This window comes from Equus przewalskii, chromosome 23 (genome assembly GCF_037783145.1).
Source record: "Equus przewalskii isolate Varuska chromosome 23, EquPr2, whole genome shotgun sequence".
In the NCBI taxonomy this organism is placed as follows: Eukaryota; Metazoa; Chordata; class Mammalia; order Perissodactyla; family Equidae; genus Equus; species Equus przewalskii.
The window spans coordinates 11214180-11241929 of NC_091853.1; the positions used below are offsets into that span (position 1 = coordinate 11214180).

The window sequence follows — 27750 nt, forward strand, 5'->3', positions numbered from 1 at the left end:
GATTTAAGGGCTCTTTTCTCAACCATGTAGTTTAAATAGAGTAGCTTGTGTATATGCAGGTGATCTATCAAGCCAGTTACTCATGGGGACACTGGTTGAGGAAGAAATGGAAGGCTTACATTCTGAAATGTTATCAGAGATTTTATGGGGAGATGTTCCATGCCAAATATTTGGATAATGGAAATTTTTATATATCTAAAATGTGTTCAATTTCCCTCAATCTGATACACAAACTAAACAGCATGTAGTGATGGTACCAGAGTAATAGATGAATCAAAGTTTAGACAAGACCTAGACTGGTTCTCTGTTGAGTTTCCTAACAGTGAAATAGCTCATGCCCTCCCAACCTACGGCCCAGTGATAATCAGTCAAGCCTGAACCTGCTCTCAGGCTACCCTAGGAGCAGAAGATGTATTGGTTTTACCAACACAATGCTAACATATAAAATACCAAGTGAAACAGGTATTTTCTATCTCTACTTGGAAATTCATTCATTTATTCCACAAGTAAGGCTTAAGTATTAACTATGTGAATGCATTATTCCAGGTGCTGAGGATATATCTACCATGAACAAAACAACACCAAAGATAACCCCTGCCGGCTACTGTAGCACTTACTTTCTAGTGAGATTCTAAAACACAGTTCCTAGAACTTTAGGAAGGCTCTTCTCATTTTCTTGAGGTCTCAAATTTCTGAATTAGAGAAGGGATGCTAATGGGGAAGTTTCTGAGCTGGGCTAGAGGGAGGGGCAAGTAACTATTAACATACTCTTTAGTGTAAGAGGAGAGAAAGTCAGGATGCTGACTACCAGTATCCACTACCCCCATCTGATATGCCTTGGGTTTATAATAGTTACTCCATGTCTAGGCATGTTCCTAGAGAGAGAACAGTTGGATAATGGTGCTGTAGAAATAATTACAACTTTTACTTATACCACAGGTGGAGGCATTTCTCATAAATGGGAAAGTTACTTATTAACATAATCAGTGATCATTATGCAGTTGGGTCTTATAGAGCTATGTCTATGGCACCAAGACTCTTAATGTCAAGGTAACATAAGCTATGGCCTGAGAGGCTAAGGCCACGTGGCTCTTACCATGACCGAGATGTGGAGGATCCTCAGCTCCTCTTCTGCTGACTCATGCTGGGGTTCTTCAGTCGGGTCTTGTCCAGGGAGGCTCGGGGCGCCATCTTGGTGATGGATGTGAAAAAGCAAAGTGCCGTTCTCTAGCCACTGCTGCCTCCAGCGCACCAGAGGGATGTCCTCCGTGTTCCCTGAGATCTCTAGAGGACATACAACAAAAGCACAGGTCAAAATTCTGACTGCACCGGTCCAGATCTTCTGTTTCATCTTCTTCCCAGACACTGGTACCAATTTGCCAGCATTAGGTGAAGATAACAAAGGGTTCCAACGATAGTTAGGTCAGGCTTACTGCTGCTCCAAATCTCAAGGAAGGGAGGAGACCCTGAGAAGAGGAGAATTATTCCCTCTAGGTCTTTGCACTATAATCTAGTGAGCCAGGCTCTCACCCATTGAGAAAAATACCAAGGTGAAAATTCAAGTTCTTCCTTATATTTCTATGATCGATAGCATCCTTTACCCAGCACAGTTTGAATACCCTGATAACCCCCTGAGGTAAATACAAGGTTGTTTGCCTCTTGTAAATTTGAAAGTGTGAGTCCCCTAGCAATTACTTCTAGACACCGGTGAATCTACCAAGGAAGGAGTTGGTAATTACTGTGCACAAAACTGGCACTTACAGAACAGTCCTGGGAGGTTAGCAGAGCAACTAGGGCTGACAGGTTATTTCTAAAACCACAATCATTTGCTGCATAGTCCACTGGAGATGTTTGATACTTGCTGTGGCAGGGAAATTAATGTTTTAATTCCCTTTAATTGTTCTTTTCACTTTTGCAGAGCAGAGGTGGCACACGTGGAGAGGGCGGTGATGAAGGGGGCCCTTATCACAGACACAGGCACTCACCTGCTCCCAGGGCCTAGACCGAGGCACTGGACTATCATGAACAAATTACTAACAAAACACCAAAACCCTACTATGTGCTATGCACAGTGGTGCTAGCTGGTGTTGCAGAAGTATACTGTTACGTGACCCTCTCGCTCATATTCCTAAGCAACATCATATCAAAGCTTTGAGACATCCCACAATAGAGAGACCTGATTAACACAGCTTTTCTGAACTTCAATTGGCCCCCAAACCATTTTTTTTCTTAACAACTATTACCACCCTCAGGAACCAATATTTTGCTAAACACTTTGGCAAGGCATTGATTTATAAAATTTCATTTTTTTCCCAAAGGCATGGCTTCTTCTCTCAAAATTTATCACCTTTGGCCAAAAAAATAATAAGTCCATATACATAAAAAAGATTTAATAAGACACATTTAGAATAGTATTCACATCAAGTACCACAATCATAAAGAGGAAAGCAATTTTAAATATTTATGGAGTTTATAAATATCTTTCACTATTTGTGGGAGGGCACAAATGATGTTCTGCTTTATTTATTTACTTGTATATTTATTCATTAATTTACTTAACAGACATTGGGCATGTATTATGCACCGGGCACTGTTCTAGCCACTAAGGTACGAATCTAAATGAGGCTCTCAACAAGTTCTCAAGCAACCCACTGTAAATGAACGTGGTAAGTGCCACACAACGTGCATAACAAAGTTTTATGGGCATATAGAAGAAGGAAAGAGGAATCTTGGGTAGATGATGGAAGAGGGGAGGATGGTAGCCTTTTCAGAAGAAGATAATAATGGCGTTGAACCTTGAACTGTGAGTGAATTTCCTTTCAATAGGGAGAGGACCAGGGAGAGGACATTCAGACACTAATACGAGAGTAATGATGAGGACGAGGAAGAAGAATATTGGCTGGTCCTCTCAGGGTAGGTCAGTGAGAAGGATCTGCGTGAGCCTCAGGTCATGAGCCTGCCCTAAAAGACGTTGCTATGATTCCCTCTCTCCTCCTTCCATCCTACAGCCCAGGGAGCAGGGTAAACTTGGGAGTGTGAGGGAGGACAAAAGGCAGCAAAGACAAGGTGATCAGAGTCCCCTTCAACCTTAGCCCCTCTCCATAATCACCCAGAGGACTCAGTCATCCCTCTGGGCTGGTAAGCTGTCCATGTTCGGGGAAGTAACCACCACAGCATCCAGGAAGCTGCAGTGGGCGGAGGGCGTGAGAAGGGAAGATTCCCTGCATCCTGCTGCTGGTTTCCGCAGGTGCAGCCCCATCTGTTAAGTGAGGTGATGTCACAGGCTTCCTGGAGTTCACCTGTCTCTTAAAGAGCCTTTCCAGATTTCCCCAAGAACAGGAAACCTTGGGCGCAACTTGGAGAGTGCCTGCTTCGACCAGCGGCAGCAGTGTGACACTTCACCACAAGCAGTCCATTCAAAGCCCACTGATAGCCACATGCCACTTCAGCAAGCCCTCCAATCACAGACCCCACTCAATAGCCACGTGACACCTCACCGTAAGCCCTCCAATCACAGACCCCGCTCGACGGTACTTACCCTTTCTAACTTCTCATCAAGCCTTCACATCAAAGCTCAGGGAAGAGTCGTCCTGGGAGACACACCCTTCTCTCCCAAGTCCCTTTCCAGCCACTGCAGCAGAAAGCAAACTCCCTCTCCTTCTCACCACCGCCATGAAAATCACAAGCAGCAACAGCTCCTAAAAGCACCTAATGGCGTAATGAAATCACCCAGGGCAACACACGTCCAGCCTCCTGCCGGCACCTGCTCTCGCCCAGCCTGGCCTTTATTCCACACATGTCTGGTCCCACTTCAGCCCTTTGTTTAACTATTCTGGAGGAATATAGCACCTCATACCTCTAAAGCACGGAACAAACCAGATTTTCATTTCCTAGGAGATTGTCATCAAGTAGGTCAGGCTCATTACCTCTATTTTAACTGTGGAAGCAAAGAGAAGTAAATACAGGGACCAAGGTCACCCTCACCTAACACAGAACAGGGACTAAGATGGATGAACTTCTATCAGATCCCCTCCACTCCAACACGCACAGCAGATGACATGACCTTCGCACACGCACAGCGTGAGGAAGCAATGGCGTAGGACGTCCATGTGGTCTTGTAGGAGTTTTGGTGCTGCACTATTTTAATTTTTTGAACAAGGTCTTAGTACTCCATGACTTCCTTTAAAATTAAGATATAATTCAAATACCATGAAATTTATCCTTTCAAAGTATACAATTCAGCGGTTTTTAAAATATTCACAAAGTTATGCAACCATCACCGCTCTAATTCCAGAACATTTTCGTCAGCCCAAAAAGAAACCCTGTACCCCTTGGCAGCCCAAGACTTTTTTTTGAAAGGAACGTGTTCTGCTCCAGGGTTCTAGGAGTGGTGGTACCAAGGAAGAACGGGTGCAGAGGGAGTACTGACTAAATGCTCCCATGGAGAGGTGGGCTCAGAGCATAGACTCTCTGGCCTGGGCTTCCCGGCCAGCCCTCTGAACCTCTCTCTGGGTTACTCATGCCCACCTCTATTGACAGTGATATCCTGATTCTGCCCAGATAGGCCTCATCATAGAGGGCAAAGGGAGAATGAAGGAGGGCACCATGCCTGCCAGTGAAGGTGCCTGTCATTTTTTAGATTCAAAATAATTATGAAATGATAGCTTCTTTCTAGGCTTTTTGCCCTCTGCTGGCAGAATCTGACATGGGCAAGCTGAAATACTAAACCAGGGAACTTATTTACTTCTGCTATATCTGGCCTGGGTCAGCTAATGAAAAAACCACACAGGACATAGTAAATGTCTTGTGAATTTCATCGTGATGTGCATGAGATCAGAGCTTGGAACATCAGTGCAATCATGGCAGTCTGGATGTCAGCAGAATATCTCAAGAAGAGGAAGTACTCAGAAATTTCTTCACTAATGCAAGTCTCTCCTGAGACTCCCAAGGAACAAATATGGGAGGTGATAGAATGGTTAGTAGTCCAAGGCCTTCTGAGGGCTATGGCTGAGGCTCAGACAGAGCCTTTCCCACCGTGTACTGAATAAAACAAGTGCCAGCAGGAGCCTGTGCAGTCATCGCAAGATTCCACAGGTGGCATGAGCACCACAGCCACCATTGCACCGTGGGACAGAGACTACCCTGACTTTGAGCATGTTCATTCTTCCCCTCTACAAACCTCACATCTCTCAGCCCCTCCCCAAATTCTGGGACTGCCTGGAATACACAGAAACCAGGGTGACATTTATTCTCGCATACAACACAGATTTTTGGAGCACACTATATTCGCCACCTTCAGCATATTGTGCTACGTGATCCCTACTCTCAAGGAGCTTTTGATCTAGTGAGAAACTGAAGACATAGCCATGAATAAGTACTCTAAACAGTACCAGCTGTGCTGAGTGAGAGGGAGGAACTTGGCTGGGCATAAACTCATGGGAAGGGATAAAATAGGAAGACACGTTGGGAGGCAATTCCAGATGAAGAGAACAGTGTGTGCAGAGGAACAGCAGAATGATGCACGTCTGCAGGACCGCGGGAGGTCTGGTGACGCTGCAGGGCGGAGGATGTAGGGAGGAGGAATGGAGGACTGAGGCCAAAAACCCAGACTGGTGTCAGTAGTGAAAGCCACTTTAAGGAGATTAGAGCTAAGGGAAAGTCACCCATGGTTTCATTAAGCAGAAGAGTGAGGGGCAGCCCCGGTGGCCTAGTGGTTAAGTTCAGCACACTCTGCTTCCACAGCCCAGGTTCAGTTCCCAGGTGCGGGCCTATACTGCTTGTCTGTCAGTGGCCGTGTCATGGTGGCAGCTTACATACGAAAAGAGGAAGATTTGCAGCGGATGTTAGCTCAGGGCAAATCTTCGTCAGGAAAAAAAAGGCAGAGGAGCAAACAAAGCCATGATTTACAAAGACTAAGAAGACTGAGAAAGAGTAGCAGATAGAGTAGACTCAATCACAGTCTCACTGTAACTCTGATCCCACATTCTGCAGTGACCAAAATACTGAAGTGGGACTCACGAGACCCAGATCTGGAGTAACCTTGAATGGCATGCCTAGCTTTTGAGTTTTCTCATCTGAATAAGGAAGAGATGTATAGATGAATTTCAAGATCCTTTGGTATCTTGACATTCCACGATTATAAGTCCAAAAGTGTGTGCTTCACAAGACCGCCTAGAAAGATGATCGTTTCCATGTCCCAAGCAAAGTCACATCTTCTTTCAAGTCTAACCTGCACTCCACCTCTCCTTTCCCTCTGAGCACAGGGTGGAAAGGTTTGGGATGATTTGATGAGAGCCGTTAAGAGCCAGGCCCATCTTCAGACTGGACCTCAGGCTGGTGAGAAAGGCTCTCATTCATGCTGACACAGATGTGTGGTTTCTAAGAAAGAAAGAGCTTCCGCAAGCAATAGAGAACCAGGAAAACGGGACCTTGGGCAGGGACAGCCACACTCCAGAATAATCTGGGATGGGGAAAGGCAGAGAGCAGGAGAGTGAGATGAAATCACTTTAACTTAGCCTTAGTCATTGTTCTAATGTTAGCTTGTGTGCTGTGAGCTTATGGGACTGTCTTTTTGTGGGGTTAGCTTAGGACACCCAAAACTTGCTACAAAACTTCCTTTTCCAGGCATTGCAACTTCCTCATGTCACTCAAGTGCCCTGGTCCTTCTTTGGGCATCCTCTCATGCTGAGAGTCCCAGAGCTGAGCTACTAAGACAACACATCATACCAGGATCAGAATTTCCCCAAAAGACAACTTCACTGAGGATCAGATCCCTGATGCCCTCTTTCAAAGAATTTGGCAATTTAAAGTCAAATATGGATCTGAACTGGGGAAATTCTCAAAGGTCCTTTAATTCACTGAATAATTTAGAGTGGCTTACAGCAGTCCTGGCATTCTGGGCCCCTTTTTTCTCCTGGAAAGGCTGAGTTTCAAGCTGAATCCAGCTGAGCATTAATGAGGTTGCTCAGGTGGTGAGGTCAAGCCAGGAGGAAGCATTAACTTGTCAAGTCTTAGCCTCATGTTGAGGGCACCTGATGAATGACCCTGCCGTCTTTCAAGGTTGAGGGTGACACTCCCTGATGGCCATTACTGGCTATTAGAAGACCTTGCTTAGATCAGGATTTGCAAACTTGCTATTAATCTTAGAAACCCTTCCTTTAAACCAAATCTTATATGGCTTCTGAGGAGGTTTCCCAGAGCAGAGTTAGAAAAGAGCTGAATCAATTGGAAGACAAATAAAATGCATAACTGCAAAATTCCCTGCTGTTAGGGGATTGTGGCGGGAGGTGGGGAGGTGTCTAAGGGTTAGTAGTGTTGCTTGGTCGTTTTTCAAGTCTGTTAAGTGTGGCATTGTGAATAACCTCGTATTATTGATGAAAGAATTACAAGGAAAAGGGAACATCTCTAAAAATAGAATCTAGCCACCCTTGTACCCTATGCTATCTCAGCTGTCTTTCTGAGTTTCCCTCTGTGATGAGGATGAAGCTCAGAACTTTAGTAGATAAGCCAACTGTCCCAAACGAAGAATAACGAATGGGCGGTGTCCACCAGTGACTATCAATAAAGTTACCAAAGGTAGGCCTGTGATAGAACTACCCTCTTTTCTTCCACTCTTTTTTACTTTCCTTCCCTCCTTCCTAATTTCAGAGTTCGAAAGATATTGATGGTAGGCCTACTTTCCCACATGGTTTCATTATGGTCTTCCCACCGAAACTATTAACAATGGCATTAACTTTCAGCCCCTTTGTAAGAAAATAACCTGCTTAAGTCAGGGGTTAATAACAGTAGAGCATCACTAATTATCCTGCAAATCTTTACCCTGGTATCAAACGTGACTTAAGTCTTTAATGCCTCTGGAACGTCAGCCTCTAAAGACCCTGACTTGTTCCATAAACATAATGACAGCAGCACATTAGTGTCCTGGCCATCTGTGACGAAAGATGAGGGACAGATGAAAAGCAGACAAAGGAGAAGAATGCAGAGAGCAAGGACAAAGTCAAGGAAAGTGAAGAGAGGAGAGTAGCCAAAGAAACGAGGTCCCTTGGGTTGAGTTGGCTGGGCCTCCACACCTCTCGCCACGGGGACCATCCGGCATGGAGTTCTGAAGTGGTACAGTCCCAAATCCCAGAGTGAGAGCCATATAAAACAAGACACTCTGATGGGCCTGAATTCAACCAGCACAGATGCCAGGAACACCAATGGTTTGCTTGAAGTTTGTGTCTATCTATGCTGGGCTGAGCGAACAACAAAATGGGAGCTAGCACAGCCAGGAAATTCTTTAGTGAAGATGTTCAGAGTCCAACTGGGAGTGGAACTGCCATGATGGCTCTTCTATTTAGCTCACTGTCTGCTGCTCCTATCTTCTCATTCTCAGTCCTCTGCCTCCAAACACGCTTGAGCAGCAGGCACAGAACCATGTGAGCAAAAGCTTTATAGCAAAATGGCTTAAAGTTTCAAGAATCTCTCACCCAACAGAAGCACAGGAGGTTCTTTTTTCAAGTAACTAGAACCTTCTTGACTTGCTGAGATTTGAAATAGAAATTTCCACTTATGACCAGGAGAAAGATAATTGAATTTCTATTTCCCTTGCTTGGTGATATTTGCTCTCAATTTCAAAAACAAGAGAGCCTCAAAACATTAATGATCCAATGATGAGAAATGGAATAGCAGGTTAAAGGCAGCATTGGATGCGGAGCTGGGGAACTAAGGCTCTGTAAACTCTCTGGAGCTCACTTTTCTCATGTTCAAATGATGGAACTAGAAGGTCTCTAAGGACTCCCCAGCTCTAACCATAGTATTTAATGACACAAAACCACACAAGACACTTGGCTCTAGTTAGACCCCAAATCAGATATAGGCTGGTATATTTTTGCATGCCAAGTGGAAAAAAGTCTCTGAGTTTTTCAAATCAGACTTCTCCTCCTGGAGTTTGGACTGCTTCCAGCTCAGTCCAGCCTATCAATTTATAGAGTAAGGATTGACTGTATTTAAACTCATGATAGTGACCTATGGAAACACCAATCAGTGGTCCCCAATAAGAAATCATCCACATATAGATGCTTCCAAATGGTTTCCAATGAGTTACGTACCTTTGATCAACTATGTTTGCATGGACAAGGGTAGTCTAGATAAGAAAATTTCATCTGATCTCCCTCTGCAGCCCCACCATATCGCTTTATAGACCTATACTCTAAAAATCAGAAATATAACTTTCTTTACTGTTGCCCACCCACCCACTTCTATTTTTCCAGAAGGAGTTGAAAATGGACTAAAATGAATTAACACAGAAAGCAGGAGTGATGTGAGAGAAGAAATAAGGACCCTCAATGGTCCATGGCATGTTGTCTCCGAGAGCAGGCGAGGGCAGGAACTGTGGAAAGCAGAGGGTGGCTTTTTAAACCAGACTTGGCAGAAAGCAGCAAAGCTTTCTATGGCTATGCTAGAAGTAGGTCACTCTATGCTACTCTGTGCTGGCATGAATAGCAATCGAGCAAATACACGAACATTCTATTTACCTAGCCATGGAGATGAAAACATTCCTGTGGGGGAAAAATGCAGCCAAAAGGTTCTGACACAACCAGAGGGATGAGGAGGCATTCAAATGGCTTATGATTTCATCCAGAACGGTTTGCTTGTTCCTAACACAGTGTTTCTCTGGATCTTTTCAAACCTCTGCAAAGAGTTTATCCACATGATACTCATTAAAGTCTCATTTGAAAGGGAAAAAAATAAGCCCAAAGTTCTTTGAAAAAGGCAGGGTTATCTGAGCCACAGATGTACTGGTAAGAAAATTTTTAAATACATCTACTTCTATTCTCCACTGCCACCCGACTGACCTTTGTAAATTGAGATAACGGCACGCATTTAACAAAATCTGACATCAAGTAAGATGTGTAATAATATTTAAACTCTGTAATGTTAAAATATGTATTTACGGATCATTTCATACATTGTAATGAGAATAAGTCATTTTGAAGCCTGCAGTTTCACGACTGGAATTCTGATTTGAGCTTTGCAAGTCCTTTGGGGCCGCGTCCCTGCAGTGTGGCATTGGAAACAAGCTGGACGCCTGGATTTGGGGAAGCGGGGGCACTGGTTACAGGCTGATTTCAGGGAGACTGCCTGCTACACCCAGTGAGAGCTCTGCTAGTTCTGAATCCTCTCTCTTGTACTCTAGTCTTTCTTTAACAAAGAGTTTAGTATTTGCTCTAATTCACTGATTCTGAACTATTTCACTGAGGTCCCCTCTATGGCTCTCACCTTATAAAATGGATACTGATAATGACAAAATATCATCTGTAAATGACTTACGAAAGGAGAATAGTCCACTGCTTGTCCTAAACTGTCTTGATTCATCTCCATTTCTAATTAGTTCTCATCCACTTGTATTTCTGTTCTTATCTTCTATGATTCAACTCAACAAGTAATGATGTACCTATTATGCACTGGCTCTGCTAAGAAGCCCTTTCAACATCCACGAGCTAACTTAATCCTCAATGACCCTTTTATGTGGGTATTCATATGCCCATTTTACAGATAAGGAGTTCCGAAAAAGTCAACCTACTTGACCAAGTTCACCAGGGAGTAAATACTAAATTTAGAATAAAATCCTAAGTCTCCTGGCTTCAAGCCCACTGTTCCTTTCCACTATTTCAACTCCCATTCTCTCACTTTGCAAATCTCAACCCCAGAGTAATAGTGCTTAGCAGTATGTGGCATATAATGAACAACAATCAACATCAATACCATCAACATCATTATTAATGCTGTTTGTTGTTGTCATTATTAGTACCACTCACATAAATTCGAAAACTGAGCAATAATCCTCAACCAAGTTAAGCAAACAGTACCTTTAAATGACTCCAGCTGCTTAAGAGTCTTTGTAAGTCCAGGAACCATAAGTCCAGGAAACTCCTCAGTTCTGGCAAGGAACCTCAGCCAAGTCATACTGGTCCATTTCTCTAAGGCTCATTTGCAAACTGAATACTCTTTAGATAGCTCTGATAAAACTCCACTTATACCTTCTTTGCTTTAAGATCCAGCCACAAGGGCTTTCACAGAGGGATGCCATGCTATCCGTGCCCATTCAAAGCTGGCACGCAAGGTCAGCTTCAGTGAGCTTGCTGTCAGGCACTTAGCAAGGTGCTCATGAATTAAAATGGGCAGTTTCTCCCAGAGGGACGCGGGAATGATGACTGGTCAAGGAAGAGGGAAGGAGCCAGTGGAGATGGTGTGCAAACAACAGCTGAGCTTCCTTCAGCAGTAAACTGAGTCCTTTTCTGCAGACTAGTCTGTGTAAGTGCTTGTTATCATAAATGCCAAGAAGTATTGTACTCAAGTGGAAGCTTCCATTCTCATCTTCACCTCGGGGAACGAGGCTTTCCACCCCATTCCTACAGACCCGTGAGCTCACCTTGCTGACCACGAGCATCGCCTTCTTATACACACACAGCTGGGGAGCCCAAAGCTCAGTGCGCCAGGCATTTCTCTAGGCTCTTCTCTCTAAATGATTCCCTCCTATAGAACGGGAGTCTAAGGATATGTATATCAAGCTGTCACGTCGTACACTTTAAATTATAAAATTATATTTGTCAATTATGCCTCAATAAAGTTAAAAAAAAATAAAAGGGGGTCTAAGTGAACTCTAAAGCCTCTTCTCCCTCTAAATTCTCTGATTTTACTTTTTCATCTTCCTGTGATCTGCAATTGTCATACTCAGGGCTGAACCTTAGGTTCCTACAAAGTGAAGATGAGAGATGGTGATAATCTTAGTTATCTCTGTTATGTTATTGAGCTTGAGAGAGGGGAGTGAAGAGGGAATTCTAAAAAGACTCAAGCAAGTGAAAAATTCCTTATTATAATCCCTGTTATTACAGCTTGCAAGGGCCTTTCTCATAAAGTGCCCTCCCTATTCATTCATCAATCCTGTGTCGTAGGTTTTACAGAATTAGAATCAGAAGGCCAGAGGGGAAGTGACATCTCCAGGGTTAGAGCTAATGAGACGGACATAACAGGGCTCAAATCCAGCCTTCCGACTCCTAGCACAGTGCTCTTTCTACCAAACTGTGCTGTCTAACAAAGCAATGTTTATTTATACTGAGAAATCATGAACCACTGTGCTTGTATTTCAGCTTAATGAATTGGATATACAGAAGATATACATCAACAGTAAACACTGTCAGGAGTTTGAAGAGTTTGGGCTTATAGACCTGGGAATGAAATTGAGTTATTAACCAATTCACACTAGCGCACAAATCAGATGGCAATCTGATATGGTTTCCCTGTGACAGACTCTCCTGGAGGATCGGATCCGCTTCTAAAGACTCTCTTGACATTGCCTTGGGCCCATTTCTGCAATCTTGTTTGTGTAAGTGCTCATGGCAAAAGGGGTCAAAGTGACCTCTAAATGACCTGACAGATACCCCCATGGAAATGTGCATCTAGCCATCTAGTCCCTGCATGATAATGATTTAAAAGGAATACAAGGTCATCTGATTGCTAAAATGTGTTGCTGCTCAGCTGGGAATAGCATACATTGACAGTACCAATTGCTAACATCTTTCCACTTTTCTCCTCTCTTTCTTTATTATAGCTCTCTCTCTCTCTATTCTTAATTCCAAAGCCCTCCCTCCTCTACAGGCCCTCCACACAAAACACCCATTAAGGGGCTGGCAGCCAGAAATGGGAGCCATGCATTCTTCATGAAAGGTGTATTTTGGAAAACAGATGAAGTCTGTTCACCATTTTGCACTCATCAGTAGCCCATTCCTCACGCCTACTTTGTTCTTTGACCCCTTCATTGTGCTGGTCACTGCTCTGTGATGTGTGTCTGAATCTGTGTGTTTATATTATCATATACACTTCATGTTGCCAGGGATGTCTTCCTCTTTTTCTCATCTCTCTTTACAAGAGTTTAAATTCATGCCATGCACAGGCCTAGGCTAGAGTTCATAAAGTGCTTTGTGTTGTGATGGTCAGGCTGAATCTAACAAGAATGAAGAAGGACAATTGATAATTCTTACTATTTTTCAGAACTAATTTTTATTGAGCACTAACTATGTGGTAGGTAATGGGCTAACCTCATACATTCTCATCAAGCTACTTGACAGCCTATCTTATCCTAGGACTAAGAAAGTGAGGCTCAACGAGATTAGGTAACTGGTCATATGACTTTGGCATTGTGACTCTAGAAAAGGAACACATTCTTTCTGAAGTCTCTTTCCACTTGCCAGTTAGTTAAGTGATAAGTCCAGTGAGAGATCACCAATATGCAGGCCAACAAATAGACTTCAATTCTTGCCACCATTGACCAAAGAAGAGGCTGTAGACACACTGAGGTGAGAGGATAAGTGAGGCAGTGTACCCCTTGGTATCTTCTGCCATGGCCATGAGAATGGAGAGTGGTGACACATGAAGTGGGACCTGATAATCTGTCTATATATTCTCTCCCTTTGACCTTGATCAAGAGTAGAAAGGCACTGTATGGGTGCATGGACAAACACTGGTCCCCAAACACATACTGTCTATTAATTCAATATAGAATAATGGCTAATGTTTATGAAGTATTTACAATATGACAGGCTCTAAGGGCTTTTGAATATATTAACCCAACTCATCTTCACAGCCACTATATGAGGTGGGTAACAATTACATGAGGGTTGAGGTACAGAAAAGTTAAGTAACACGCCTAGCATCATACATTTAGCCAGTGGAGGAGACTGGGTTCAAACAGGATGTCTCACTCCAGAGTATGGGTTCTAAACCGCTATGCTTCCCTGACTCTTCCCTGTGGGCATCCTAATATATAGTCCCTGTCATAAGACTAATTTCTAATCAACCTACTTGTTCACTATGTATTCTGTTCCCCTTTTCTCTTGACTTTCTGCCATAGCCTTGTTACTATTCTCATATCTTAACTGGCATTACATTTCTTCTGGAGTTTAATTTTTAATTTTCAGCAATGCTCCACATATATTTCCACTGCAGTGTGATCCCCCCGCCATGGATAGTTTTCCTTCTTAGCTGATCCTGTCACACCTTACCACTCTCAAAAATAAGGAAACTAACAGGTGGAGGTGGCATTGCCATTTCCATTCCTGACTTAGTAGCACTGGCTCATTAATTAGAGGCTGTAACTGAAACAATGTTGGTTGATTTTTGCAAAATGAAAAAAAGTGCTGGGTTTTCTGCTTCTAAAGTGTAAGAGCACACTCTAAAGGAATAGAGCCAAAAGTTTCATAATCAAGCCATTAGATGGTGAACACAGTGATGATAACCAGAATGAGGGGACTATTAGATTTAAGTCAGGACACAAAGAGAGGAACTCAGGGACAGCTGATAGCTTCTTTACCTAGTCCTCATTCTGTGGCCAAAAAGGCAGAGGGCTGGGAGGCAATTCTGGGTCAGGGGCTTATATTCTCTCTGACCTCAGTCTGAAAGCTGAGGTCCATCTGAGCTTCTCAGCAACTATGTCCTTTTCATTCATGAAATTTTCAGCATCTTTTTTGTTTTGTTCACTGCATCTATATTTTCTGATTGTACCACACCCTGGGAAATAGGTTCCACATGAATAATACCTTCTGGGTGAAGTGCTTCTTCCTTTCATTTGCCCTAAACTCACTTTCCTTGGATTTCAAATACAGTTTTGAATCCTAGCACTTGAGCATTTGGTGAACAAGGTCACATACATTTCACATGATAAATATGGATCACATTCCTCTCCAGTCTTTGTCTTTATCAGCAGACTCTTCAAATTTCTTTCATCCATATTTGCTGTGGTGACTACTATGTGTCAGGCTTTTTATTCTGCCTTCACAGAACCACAGCTACTTCCTACTGACCATTACAGCTGCCTTTCTGTGCACTTTCTCTGGGCTCACTAAATGCGTTCCCTAGAGTGGAGTAATGCAGCACGGCAGAAATAGGGAGGATTCTAATATTGGAAAACCGAAGTCTGAGACATGGCTTCTGCACCTAATACCTCTGAAATCCTTATGTCTCAGTTTCTCCATCTTTCAAAAAAATGGAAATAACATAAACAGGGTTGTTGAAGTGAAAATGCATATGGAAATGCTTTGAAATATGAGAAATATGAGTTGTAGTTATTGTTAATATTAATACAATCATTAGAGATTAGTGACAAGAATAACTGACTTTATTCCTGGTAAGAAATCAATATAATTCTACATAAGTGTAGAGTACTGGTGTGCTTCCACACCCTTCAGGATGACACGGGTCCCCTTTTTTAGCCAGGATAGCATATTGGGTCAATGTCTTCAGAGAATGATTTTAATGAACTCTAGGATATTTTCCTGAATCATTGATGATATAACAGAGAGCCTTTTATTTTATAACTATAGCTTCAGCCTTTATCTAGGATGGCATTACCTTGAAGCTGATGACATGAAAATTGCCTCCATCTCTTCTGTCTTCTAACATAGATTCTAATGATCTTCTTGCAATCCTGTCTCCACTAACTTGACTTTTTAGTATATAAAGTTTAGCATCATCTAAATCATGTATAAAAACTGTTAATTATACTGTTTTCATAAGTGAGGCTCCATGCCCAACAAATATGGTGGTAACTTGCAATTAAAAAAAAAAAGTTTTAAAGCTAGAACCTGCCAAAGCTTTTTGAAAATCTAAGTAGATCCTTTCGATCAGCATGTATGTTGCACCCCTGCAGAACAGTGATCATTCACATGATTTTTCTTTATAGACTCCCACTATTACCATGTCTCTCTACTAACACTGGACCCACCTCTTACACTCGCACTAGGTTCAATTTGTGTTAAAGTATTAACAGACCTCATCCATCATCATCAACTTGGGTGGTTTGCCCCCAGTAAGGGCTCAGAGTCCTTACAAATGGGGATGGTCTGCCAGATCGGGCTGAAATAGACACTTCAACTCTACCTTCCCCGACTTCATCTCTGAAATCCATCAGGATGCATGAGCGTCTCTTCTGCAGCACCAGTAATTTATTCTTGTTACCTGGTTTGGGGTATTCCTAGTCCTCACTATTATTAGTTTTAGTACTTAAATTTCACGAAGTAGCATGCTTGCTGGAATTTCACAAATTCTTCACTAAAAACTGAGAAAATTCATTCCATGAGTTACTTTTCTCATTTTTCCCCTCCGTAATCATGGGAGAATTTGGGGGATTTCTGACTGGCACTTCTTTTTGTTGTGTGGGGATTTCTTATGCCCCTGATGGTTACAAAAATCTATTTGTGGTCAATTAATTTCTATTTAACATGCATTATTTCATACATAGTCATTGAAGAACCTATTAGAGTTTTCTAAGTCTTTGCTTTATTTTTGTTTAATTTTGATACTTAAAATGTTCCTTTGGCACAAAACGTATACTAAGTAGCTTTTCTTTCTTTGCTAGAGGTTTCTTCAATTATGTCATAGATACTTGATATCCCCCTTTGTGTTATCTTTGGTTTCATCAAGAGCCAGACCTGGATTTGGTGGGAAAAACTTTCTGGTATAAAGACAGCTTTTCTTTTTCTGGGCAAACCTTTCGACCTTAGGTGAGGGATCCCTAAACTGCAATAGAAACCCCTCACCACGTCCACTATCCTCACAGGAGAAAACCAGAAAGCTCCACTGACTGGCCTCTGAATGAGACAAATGGAGGGCGAAATATAGCCCATGCCGAGACAGAGGGCCAGTCATTAGGGGAGGGATGGGAGAAGGAAAGACGTTTCCCGTCTAGAGTTCTGAAGACTGTGCTACAGATGATAAAACTAAGATGAAGGGACTTTCAAAAGTAGCTGGCTCTGCCTCTTTAATTACCCTGTCTAGGAGGAGAGTCTGTCATCAGGGCTGGAGTCTGGTCTGTTCGGAAGATTGATGGGAGTAAGACACTTTTTCGTCCAATCTAGATTGCTTCAGTTTTACTGGAATTGAAGCAGGCCATAAACCTATCAGTGACTCAAGAAAATGGAAGCAATTAAGTCTGCAGGTGTGCATATTTGTCATATTAATGATGGATCTGTGTTAATATAAGTCGCAGAAGGCTTCCACATGGCACGTTTATGTCTGCTGGTTGGGAAACGACCTCGAGGGGGCACTGCCACTCCAGAATGCTGACGTCAGGCAGTCCGACCACTGGGAGACGTCTCCACAGCCTCAGGAAACTGTGCCCCTCCATCCCAGCACTGGCTTAGGATGCTCTCCCCTCACGGTTCCAATTCCAATCAGATTAGTTCATAGATGCTAAATTTGACTCGGGTGAAGAAAATGGAGGTAAAGATACCATGTTAGATGTGGAAGGAGTATAATTTGCAAGCATGATTTTGGAGTCAGACAGATTGAGTCTGAATACCAACCTTTCCACTTAGTACTGGTTTATCTTGAACAAGCCCAATAAGGATTATGATATGTACTTTACAAAGCTGTTGTGTGCAGGGAACGAAATAATACGTGTAAACCTCTTAATACGCTGTCTGGTAGCTACAGTCACTTTAATGATTTCTCCTTTTCTGACCTTGAAAATATTTTAGCTCCTAGAATTAATTTTCAGTCATTCCTCAAAGGCTGCCAGACTACTTCAGGCTGAGGAACAGTACAGGATGGTTTCTGAAAAGACGAGCAGGCCAGTACCCTGAGCATGCCGATCCTAGGGCTTGCCCATGTTCCTTCCAGAAGAAGCTGCTCCTCCTCCCCAGCCCCTTCCTCAGGCTCTTCTTTGCACTTGACTCCCTCGGGGTGGGCACCTCCCTCAAGGGCAGCCTGTCTGTAGATTGGGCAGTGACCCATGATGTGGCTTGGCACAAGAAGATGAGCTAATCAGATTCTCACTCTTAGGAATTTGAAATGGGGAATATGGAAGAAATCAGGCATAAATCAGCAGAAGCAGAGCTCAGAGAGATGCATAGTAAAAGCACAGATGGGAGTCTGGGCCGTAAGAGCCACTTCAAGCTAGAGAGATGAGGAAATAGAAAAAACATGAGCCAGCAAAGCTCTGAGGTAGAGAAAAGACATCAGGCATAGAGGAAATGCTAGGCAAGATGGCAGGGGAAGAGAAGGAGCAGATGCGCGGCAGGAGATGAGATGCGGTGAGGCACATTAATGCAGGACAACACGGGGAAGACCCCGAAGCCCTCAAGGGAGCCCCAAGAGCCGTCCTGGATCCAGTTCACCTGCCTTGTGGCCCGGCAGGAGCATGGCTCCTATGCCTTCATTCCTGCAAGTTCACTGCCTCCTGCTGACATACGGGAGTCCTTGCAAGGATTCCCCATCATGGAGTAACTTGAGTCAGTCCCTGTGCCTTGCAATCAAAGGAGCCTACCCACTGAGATGTGGACACCCTTCAGAGGATCTGCGATGCTCAGAGAACTCTGAACTCTGGCCCCTTACGACCTGGCCTTGATCATGGCATCCAGCACAGGCCTTCTCTGATGGTCTGTCACAGCTTACAGAGGAAGATTTTATTTTTTTAATTTCCCCAGAACAACAGGTAAAAATATATCACTCCATATGAGAGAAGTCATAACATAAAACAATGTTAGTTTAGACAGTGAAAGAGTAAACAGGACCCAGGTTTCTTGAGAATCGTGTCTTTTCAAAGTCTAGGTATAGCCCTGAAGTCTCTCTGTAATTTTTCTTCCATCTGCAAAATGGGAGTTGTAATAGCATGAATACTGTCAAACCACAATACACAGCATCTGTAAGGTCGTGAAACACACAGGCAGATAATGATGCTGGAAGGTAATGCATTCTCCTTTATTATAAAAGAAGAGATTTTCCTTTGCCAACCCACATAACTTAACAGTCAGCAATAATGAGAAAGAAAACAAAAAAATCTCTGTACATGACAGCTAAAATCAGAATTTGATAAAATATTCTACTTCTAACGGGATACTGGCAGGTAAAAAAAAATCAATTTAAGTAGAAAAAAATCTGGTTTGTTTATTAGTTTTGCTCCTAATGCCACCAAATGGACCTCAATCTGAAATGGCTTTTGAAATCAAATTTGCTGTTCTCCAGTTCTGCAACTTACTCTTTATGCTAATTTGTCTGCACCTGCAGGGACAAAGAAACTGGCAGCATTGAACATGAGATCCAGGAAGAAAAAGCAACACAAAGATTCAGGAAATGAAACCAGGACTAAATCATATTAGGTGTATAAAGGTTGGACTTCTTATAAAACAAGGAAAGAGTGGATTGAATGTCTGAGAGAATATTCTGAATGTAAAAATGACAGACTGTTGGTGAAGGAGCTGGTGTCTTTCCCAGGACCCAGAAGAATGACAGCATGGGCTATGGGGCAATTTGTAAGGCCAAGTATTGGGACCAAGCTAGATCTCTCCCAGGCTTCACATCCCATAATCATGGGGGTTTATATAAAAATGTCTAAAGGAATTTCACCCTTTAGGAATTTCACTTCTAGGAGTTGGGATTAATTCTCCCTTCCCATTTAAGTCTCTTTATGTATGGCTCTATTTTGAAAGAAGTATCATAATTTTAGGAAAACACTCAGCCACCATTTCCCCATTGTGTTCCATTTTCTGGGCCCTCAAACACTTCTCTTCTTCTGCTTCCCTGCTGCTACCTCATCAGGCGCATTCTGAAGGGGGCTGGAGACAGAATTGAGTATCCCAGCCACCATAAAACCTAAGCACACAGTCTCACAAAGAAACTTAGAGATACTGTCCTCATTTTACAGATGTCCAATCCTTCAACAGAATAAACTCCACATCCCCCATTTAAAATGTAACAAAAGCTCAGAGAGTTAAGCATTTTGCCCAAGGTCACACGGAGCATTAGCTCTTAAGAAATCCAAGGAAAGAATCTCAGACTAAGGTTCTTTCTGTTATATTGCCTCTCAAAATCCAGAAAAAATTGAAAATATAATTTTTATATTCCAAGATGCTTCGACTTTGAATATTTTCTTTATTGCTCCATCCAGTATATTTAATTTTAGACTCTCTGCACCATATAAAGTGCTGTCAAAATTCAAGTTCTGTCAACAGCCGGTAACTGTTGTGGTCCAACGAATGCTGTGAATGTTATGTGTTTAATGCTCAAGCAAAAATGTCAATTTTCACCTTGGCGTTATTAGACCTAGGGAAAAAAAAATCAATTTGGCCCATAAGATGTTCAACAGCCACTCTCCTACGTCCTACCTTTTCCCCTCCTAAGCATATCTCTGTTCCTCCATTTTTTGTCCCATCACCAGGTATAAAAGAATATAGGCATCGCACATCTCAACAAAGACTTTACAGAAAATTAGATAAAAAGGGAATCAATTTTTTTTATCCAATGCTTGATTATCATTAGACCAGCAGTCTTATTTCCTTTAGACCAAAAATAGTTTCTTGTAGAAATAAAGTCACTTTTATGGTTAGTAATTGCATCCAATGCATTTCTGTAGCAAATGACACAAACTCATTTATGAAGTAACTCCTTTTCGTTAATTGAGGAAGAAAGTCTGTGTATCCCCCATATTTGTGAATATAAAGAGATGGAAAAGAAGAGGTTAACTGACTTTCTCTAAATCACACCACGAAACAAATTAGAGTTAGAGTTCACAGCTCCTGCCTCTTCTGTCCAATTTGTTATTGGAGTCACAGAGGAATGTCTTTCAGTGAAACTTCTTGAGATTTTATGTACCTAATTCTGTTCTGTTTCCCTAGGGAGGAAGTGTAGTGAAGGGGAAAGAGAATGGACTTTAGAATCAGACAGACGTGGTTAGACTCCCAACTCTGACATTTGCTGGTCACACGAGCCCAGGCAACTTACATAACCTCGGAGCCTCTGTGTCTTCATTTGTAAAATGTAGATAATAACACATACTTCAAAGGGTATGTGAGGATTAAATGAGACTGGGTATGAAATGTACAGCAGGTACTCAATACATGTATGCAAACTTCTTGTCTGTATTTTTTTTCCTGGACAATTAAAATATAACTGGGCCACAAGAGAGAGATGACATATTAGAAATTGGAGACCCATCCTCACATATTTCCCAATAGCTTGTGAATTCTAACATTTCAACTTGAATTTAGATAAATTTTGTAGAGAAAATGCACTGATGGTACTAGTGAGAATGCTAGTGCCTTCTCACTGGGCAGCATGGATTAGGGAAAATGTGAACTGGAAAAAGGAAAACCAAGGATCTCTTGACTCGGCCACTAGTGGGCTGTGTGAACTTTCATTCATTCATTCATGCATTCATTTATTTCTTTAAAAAGTATTTTACTGCATCCCAACTTCATGCCAAATACTAAAGGTTACAAATATGAATGAGCCTGCCCATAAGGAGTTTACATTCTAGAATGGGCAGGGAAAAAACAAACAAACAACAACTAGGAATGCAATGAAGGGGCTGTGAGAGATGTGTACACAGGACAGAGTGAGCGTGTAAGGAAAGATTAGCCAATTCTTCCAAAGGAGAGACCATCAGGAAGGTTTCAAAAGAGAGATGATATTTGCACTAAGTATAAGGTAAGAGTGGTTATCCAAGCACAGTGTGTGTGACAAGGGGAAGACACACTCGTCTTACTCTTGGCTATGATGTGAAGCCATGTAATAATAGTAAGGCACATCCTAGGCCATCAAGATGGCGCGTGGCAGGCTGTACAAAGCTGAAGAGCTCACTGGAGGCCAGATTACAGAAGACTCTGTGTGCCATGCTTAAGAGTTTGAACTTTACTCTCCAGCAAAAGGGAGTAAAAGACAAGACCTGATTTGTGCTTTTAGAAAGGTACCTGTGGAATGTAAGACCAGAAGGGCTGAGATCAAAGACAAAGGGGAGATCAACTACTAAGTGTCAAGTTAAGAGGGGTAAAGGGTTTGCCCTATGGAAAGGAGATGACAGGAAGGGCAGAGGAGAAATAGAAAGGGAAGAATTAACAGAGTGAGCCATTCCTTGGACGTGGGGATGAGGGGAAGGGAAGATGTGTGGATAACCTTGGAAGGCTGACGTGAGGTTTGCGCCATTCACCCATAGAGGAAACACAGGATGGGAGCAGCTGTGAGTGAGAAAGCGGAAGTTCGATAGGCTGAGTTTGAATTACATGTTGTACCTCCAGGTAGAAACATCCCATAGATCTGTAAATGGACATGTCAGAAGCACATGGAACACAGCAAAACTCTCACGTATCGTCACGTACAAGTTATGGCAAATTGAAGTCATGGGAATGGATGAATTCACCTCCGAGTGAGCATTGTGTAAGGTTAGGGGCCAGGGATGATACCAGGGACAACACTATCCTTTCAGGCATAGGCTTCTCTGGGCCTCAGTTTCCTGTTCTATCAAGTGAGAAGAATGGGCTTTGTGCTTTCTTAGGTGACTTTCTCTTCTACAATGTCTCATTTCGTGCTTTTATACTCGGCTCAGACTTTCACTTACAAACGGCTCTCTTTTCTTTCTTCCACCTTTGTTATTTTTGGAAAAGGTTGTTTGAAGCTTAAGCTCCTGTGAAGTGGCCCCTTGATCTTCCTGTCATGAGGACATGCATGCAAAGAGTACAGCAGGGAGACTCCACAGAAGAAGAAAAGGCAAGCGAGAATCAGGGCAGGTCTCAGCTCCAGGACGTGGCCCTTCTCACGCCTTCAAAGAAGCCACAAGAGCATGGAGTTCCCTCCCACTCCTCAGTTGTTCAGGGTAGGTGTTTTTGATACAAGCCAGAAGAGTAACACTGGCACTTTGCATTAAATCTCCTGGCTTCCCCTCCATACTCTCCCTTCTTACACTGCCACTATAGTTTCTGCCTAAGGTACTGGTACCTCATTACTTGCTAGTTGATTTAAAAATTATTAGTACCATAAAGTTTTCATTGGCCATATCCTCGTTTATAATTTTGCCCACTCTTCCTCTTATCAATGCACAGTATTTTCTATTTTTCTACATCCCGCCTGCATAAGGCACATGTAGATGTTCTCTGCAGAAAATACACCCAAATTCCTATTAAACCCAAGATAAAGAGGAGAAAATTCAATTTATTTTTTGTATACTGCCCGTTTCTCATTAGCCTTGACTTCTTAAGCCCTTGGGTTATGGGCCAGTGCTTATTTTCATGGCTGAATTACTAGATTTTATTACATTTGTACTGAGAGGCAAGATAGTCTCATTTATATCTGGAGAAATAGGTTTAGTGACCTGGTGACAACAACTGGCCATGGATCAGTATATTTTCCTTATTATGTGAGCCCAGGGCCATATGTTTTTGGTTGTCCAGGCAGAGTGTAAAATGTGCTGCTCATCACATACAAACTCAACAATCGTGCTCCATCGCCCTCTTTCTGGCACCACCCAGCATCAGGAGATGACAGCCCTCAGGATTTTCTATAATTCTTGTAGGAAGTCTGAGGGTCCAAAAGCATCATTCTTCTCTCTATGCTAAATCAGGTCAGGTGCCATTGAGAAAAAAAATGCTTCATCTCATCTTTAAAAATAAAAACATCGTTTTTAGGTATTGGAAATTAAGAATTCCAAGTGTAAAGTCAGAGGTGAATGAAAATATAGCAACTAGGGTTTTCCCCGGTATAAACTGCGACTAGGCATTAGGTTACTAATCCCTGGGATAAAATACTTTCCTCTTGCAAAGGCCCATTACATATCAGGAAAGCAATAGAAGAGTTCTTTTCTCCCTTGTTTTTTATGGAACTCTTTCCCAAATCCTCATTTGTCACGATGGTCTCCTAAGTGGACAACTCTCAGCAATAACCACCTGGGGTCAGGATATCAAGATTACAAATTAAACAGAGAACTATAATGGCATCTTAACACCACCTGGAGCAAACCTCTGCAGGAAGCTCTTCTGCACCTCTGGGCTCCAGACCAACGAGGGCCTGTGGTCTCTAGGGGGAGATGCTCCACATCCTCTGGCAAATCCTATTCCACAGCATGCTTATCCTGCCTTACTAAGATTTTTTCCTTAGCGCAAATGCTCCCTTGCTGTCATTTAAATCTGTTCTTTTTAGCTTTGTCTTCTGTGGAGATGGAAAGTAACCACTTGGGAGCCCCTCGTAATATCTGCAAATGCACGACCACTGCGCTCTGCAGCCCCAAATGCCTTTGACTGCAAAGCCCAGCGCTGCTCCACTTCACAGGAGGAAGCTAAGTTCGCGTAGTCATACTTCTGAAACTCCAGCAGGGGTGAACCGTGGGAGGGGGTCACAATTTCCACTTAGGAAGAAAGAAAGGCAAATGACTGCACTGACCAAGGATAAGACAACCATCTAGTTATGCTTCACCACAATCCAAGACCCTACATGTCTCCACTAAAGATAGAGGCTGTCATGTGAGCTCCCAGGGTTTATGCGACTTCTCAACCAAAGAGCATGTCCCTCTCAAAATAAAAATCTCCAGGGTGGTACATTCTGAGTCCAATTCCTGTTTTCATAACTCAAACCTATTATTCTAATCCCAACCTATCTATAGGAAAGGTGAACTCCGATAACTGCCTTGCTTTCCACTTTAAGGTTTTTCACCTCTTCACTTTTCCTTTCAAATTCTTTCCATTTCAGAGGGAAAGCTATTCTGTTTCTTCCCAAAGTTCAACCCCTCTACCTAGGCCCTTCATCTTCTTCCTCACTTGCTCTCTCTCAGGATTTTGCTCTATTACCCTATCTCTTTTACCTTCAATCTGTCTTTCCAGTATTTCTTCCTCCTTGGTCTAAAATAATACTAAAAGTCATTCTCACCTCCATCTGCTCCAAAAGAAACTTTGCACCTTGATTTTGACTTTTCTTACCGCCTTTTTTCCTTTTCATTAATTGCTAACCCTTCAAAAGTGGAGCCTACAAATTCATTTTCTTCACTCATTTTCCCATTTACTTTTTAAGCTGCTAACTTCTGGATTCTTCCCCAAATGATATGGGGTGTGAGCAGAAGAGTTCTAACTGGGCCAAGATCCTCTTGGAAACATGGCTGGGATACAGCAGTCAATGTCGAATAGATGAAGGCATCAACACAGGAAAGGGATGGAGTAGCAGAGGCTATGTATAAGGAATGACCCTTCTGGAATGACTGGTACTAATCCATGCCAGGCACTGTTAGGTGTCACAAATACTTGTCTCATCTGATCACAGGTGACTTTCGTTCTTAATTCAGTTCTCCTCCTAACCATCTAAATGATACTGAACAAGCCAATTACCTTTTGCTGGACCCTAGTTTCTTATCTATAAAACACAGTGATTGGACTAAAAGATTTCTCATGTTCCTTGACACCTAAAAGATATGAAAGAAAAGCATTTGGTTGTATATGTTGGAGTAGAACTTAGAGATGAAATAGTCCTGGGTTTCTAAGGCATCTTTTTTTAAACCTGACAGCAAGACTTGTATTAGATTTTTCTTCCCGTTTATCAAACTTATTAAGTGGATAACATTTTTTTTTTCTCTTTTTATTCAAAGACATATATGACTGAGGCTGTAGGACCCAGTGACAAGATCACAGTTTTTAAGGCCAGGCTGTATGAATTTGAATCTGAGTTAGCCACTTAATAGCCACACGACCCTGGCCAGGCTACTTAACTGATCTGAGCCTCAGATTCCTCATCTACAAAATGCAGCTAAAGCAGTAAAATATACCTGCAAAATCCCTGCCTCCCAGGATTGTTGTGAGAGGTGATTGAGATAAAGAGCCTGGTTCACACAATGGTTGGCACAGAGGAGGCATGGAATAGACAGGAGTTTGCCCGGTTTGCTCTTTCTTCAACAGCAAGGACAGAGTTTCTATCAGGTTCATCACAAATATTGCAAATACCTCATAGACACACTTTATTCTCTCAGTGGCTCCTAGGTGGGCTGGTGTCTTTCATGGGAAATGACTGACCTACTGGAAACCCCTCATTATTTGATGAAATAACCGAGTTTGGCCACCTGCCCAAGTTCATGGTGTTAGTGGTAACATCACAATCAGCAACCAGGGGGTTTGCTATTCATGCGGTTCTTAGCCAAGCCCTTCCCAAAGCTCCTTGGGGCGAGCTACACAGCTGCTTTTGTGTTCCTCAGAAATGGAATATTTTTTCAAACTCTATCATTATGATCTGACACAAAGATTCCCCCCCACCTCCGCTTCTCCTAGTGTTCTTCTTTCCTCTTTCTCGTCTCTCTAGTGGTATCTTCTCCATAGTATCATGGATCCATTCAACCAACTCTTTTTCTCCACCTTTAGCTTTTTTCTCATATAAACTATTTTTAGACATAAATACAACTTTTCAAGAAGGGGAAAAAATAGCCATAACTCTAAAACTAAACAGTCAAATAAATCAAACAACAACAGCATCCACAATTAACTTTAAATATATACCTGTGGTGGATAAAGAATTATTCCCCAAAAAAGCTCCTCTTAGAATTTAACTTGCAGACACTGGAATCCATCTAGATGCTCAGAACTAGGAGAAGGGATGGATAAATGATGGTATGGACATATGATGAAATACCACGTAATACTAAACGCCATTAACCATCACATGTTTCAAAGAACATTTAATGACATGGCGAATCACAATATAAGGTCAAATAATTTTTTAAACTTTTTTTTTACTTGTGTAAAATGCGAGCTCAGTTTTCTAAAAAGAAATTTTATATTAATAGGAAATTGGCAAAATATGCAACTAATGTTTATAGTTCATCTCTGGAGAGTGGGGTCATAAGTGATTCTAAATTTCTTCTTTATATTTTTTGTGTGTTTTTCCTAATGCTTCTATGATCAATAAATAGTTTTTAATGAAAAGAAAATAATAGTTTTTATTTCGACACCATAAATTGTTAGGTATCTTCCATGGTAACTAATATTCATACTCTGGGTATTGTGTTTGTGAAACTGCCAAAGCTATTTGCATGGGCATAGACTATTACAGCTAGAGAGAACAGGAAAATGGCATCTATTCTCAAACCATATATTTTTTAACAGCAAACTCTTTCTTCAAAAGAAATCTTAAAGAGACGCTTATTATGTCAACAAAGATAAAAGAAGAGTGGTCCTCATCCCAGCAGGGATAATGGGCCCAGAGTCCCATCATCCCCATCTTCCCGCCCTCCTGGTGGCAGCTGAAGCACGTTAGTGAAATCCCTAGGACTCTGGGAAGCATAATTTGTAACGATCCTGATTTGGTACAACCTCTCCACGTCACAGATGAAGAATCAGGCACCAAGAGTGGCAATGACTTGCATAAAGTCATCAGACTTCCTGACCAGAGTGAAACAGAAAACCCCAATTTTCAGACTCCTAAGCTGGTTGCATTATAAACTTGCCTAAAAGTGGAAAGCATCAGTCAGTGATGTTCTTGGGATCCAAGACTATAACAGGACCTGTGATGCTGACCATGAAGAGTTAGCCATCCTCAGCAGTGCGCTCAGCAAGCCATATGTGCAATTCTGCCCATTCAGCAAGAACCCGAACATTATTTATTATTTGGAGGTGACCATGGCCTCTTTTACAACCTTCATACTCTGTGAATCTCCTCTAATCCCCACCTCCACCCTCAGGCTGACTAGGTTTACAGGAAATAGTAGTAAATCCTTTCCCCTCATTGCAATGAATCAATGTCCCTGTAGTCTGCTAGTCCTCAACTGTGTTTCACACAGAGCCACCTTTTGGATGGAAGCATAAAATCCCACATCTTGCTGAAGCCATTCAGAGAGCCCAAGGTGCTCATGGAAGCTGGGGAGTGTTAATCCCCGCTTGCGAGGCCGGTTCCTACTCTGGTAATTACATTTTGCCTCAAAAAAAGTGTCCCTGCTGCTGCTGTTAGATGCGGTCTTCATTTTCACCTCACCGAGAGCAG

At 42.3% G+C, this 27750-nt stretch overlaps 1 protein-coding gene and 1 long non-coding RNA gene across 7 annotated transcripts in view; one reads left to right on the plus strand and one right to left on the minus strand.

Moving 5' to 3' along the window:
* The window catches only part of ASTN1 (astrotactin 1), a 291298-nt gene that overhangs the window by 190140 nt on the left and 73408 nt on the right, over positions 1-27750 (minus strand). For all 6 annotated transcript variants that reach the window (XM_070591356.1, XM_070591359.1, XM_070591357.1 and 3 more), the window contains exon 2: positions 1097-1284. In XM_070591356.1, the coding sequence (XP_070447457.1) occupies positions 1097-1284 (188 nt within the window). The remainder of the gene's footprint in view (positions 1-1096; positions 1285-27750) is intronic.
* LOC139078857 (uncharacterized) lies at positions 9544-24335 on the plus strand. Its single transcript, XR_011532005.1, has 4 exons — positions 9544-9782; positions 19042-19143; positions 22413-22621; positions 23941-24335. It is a non-coding gene; the product is annotated as an uncharacterized lncRNA (long non-coding RNA).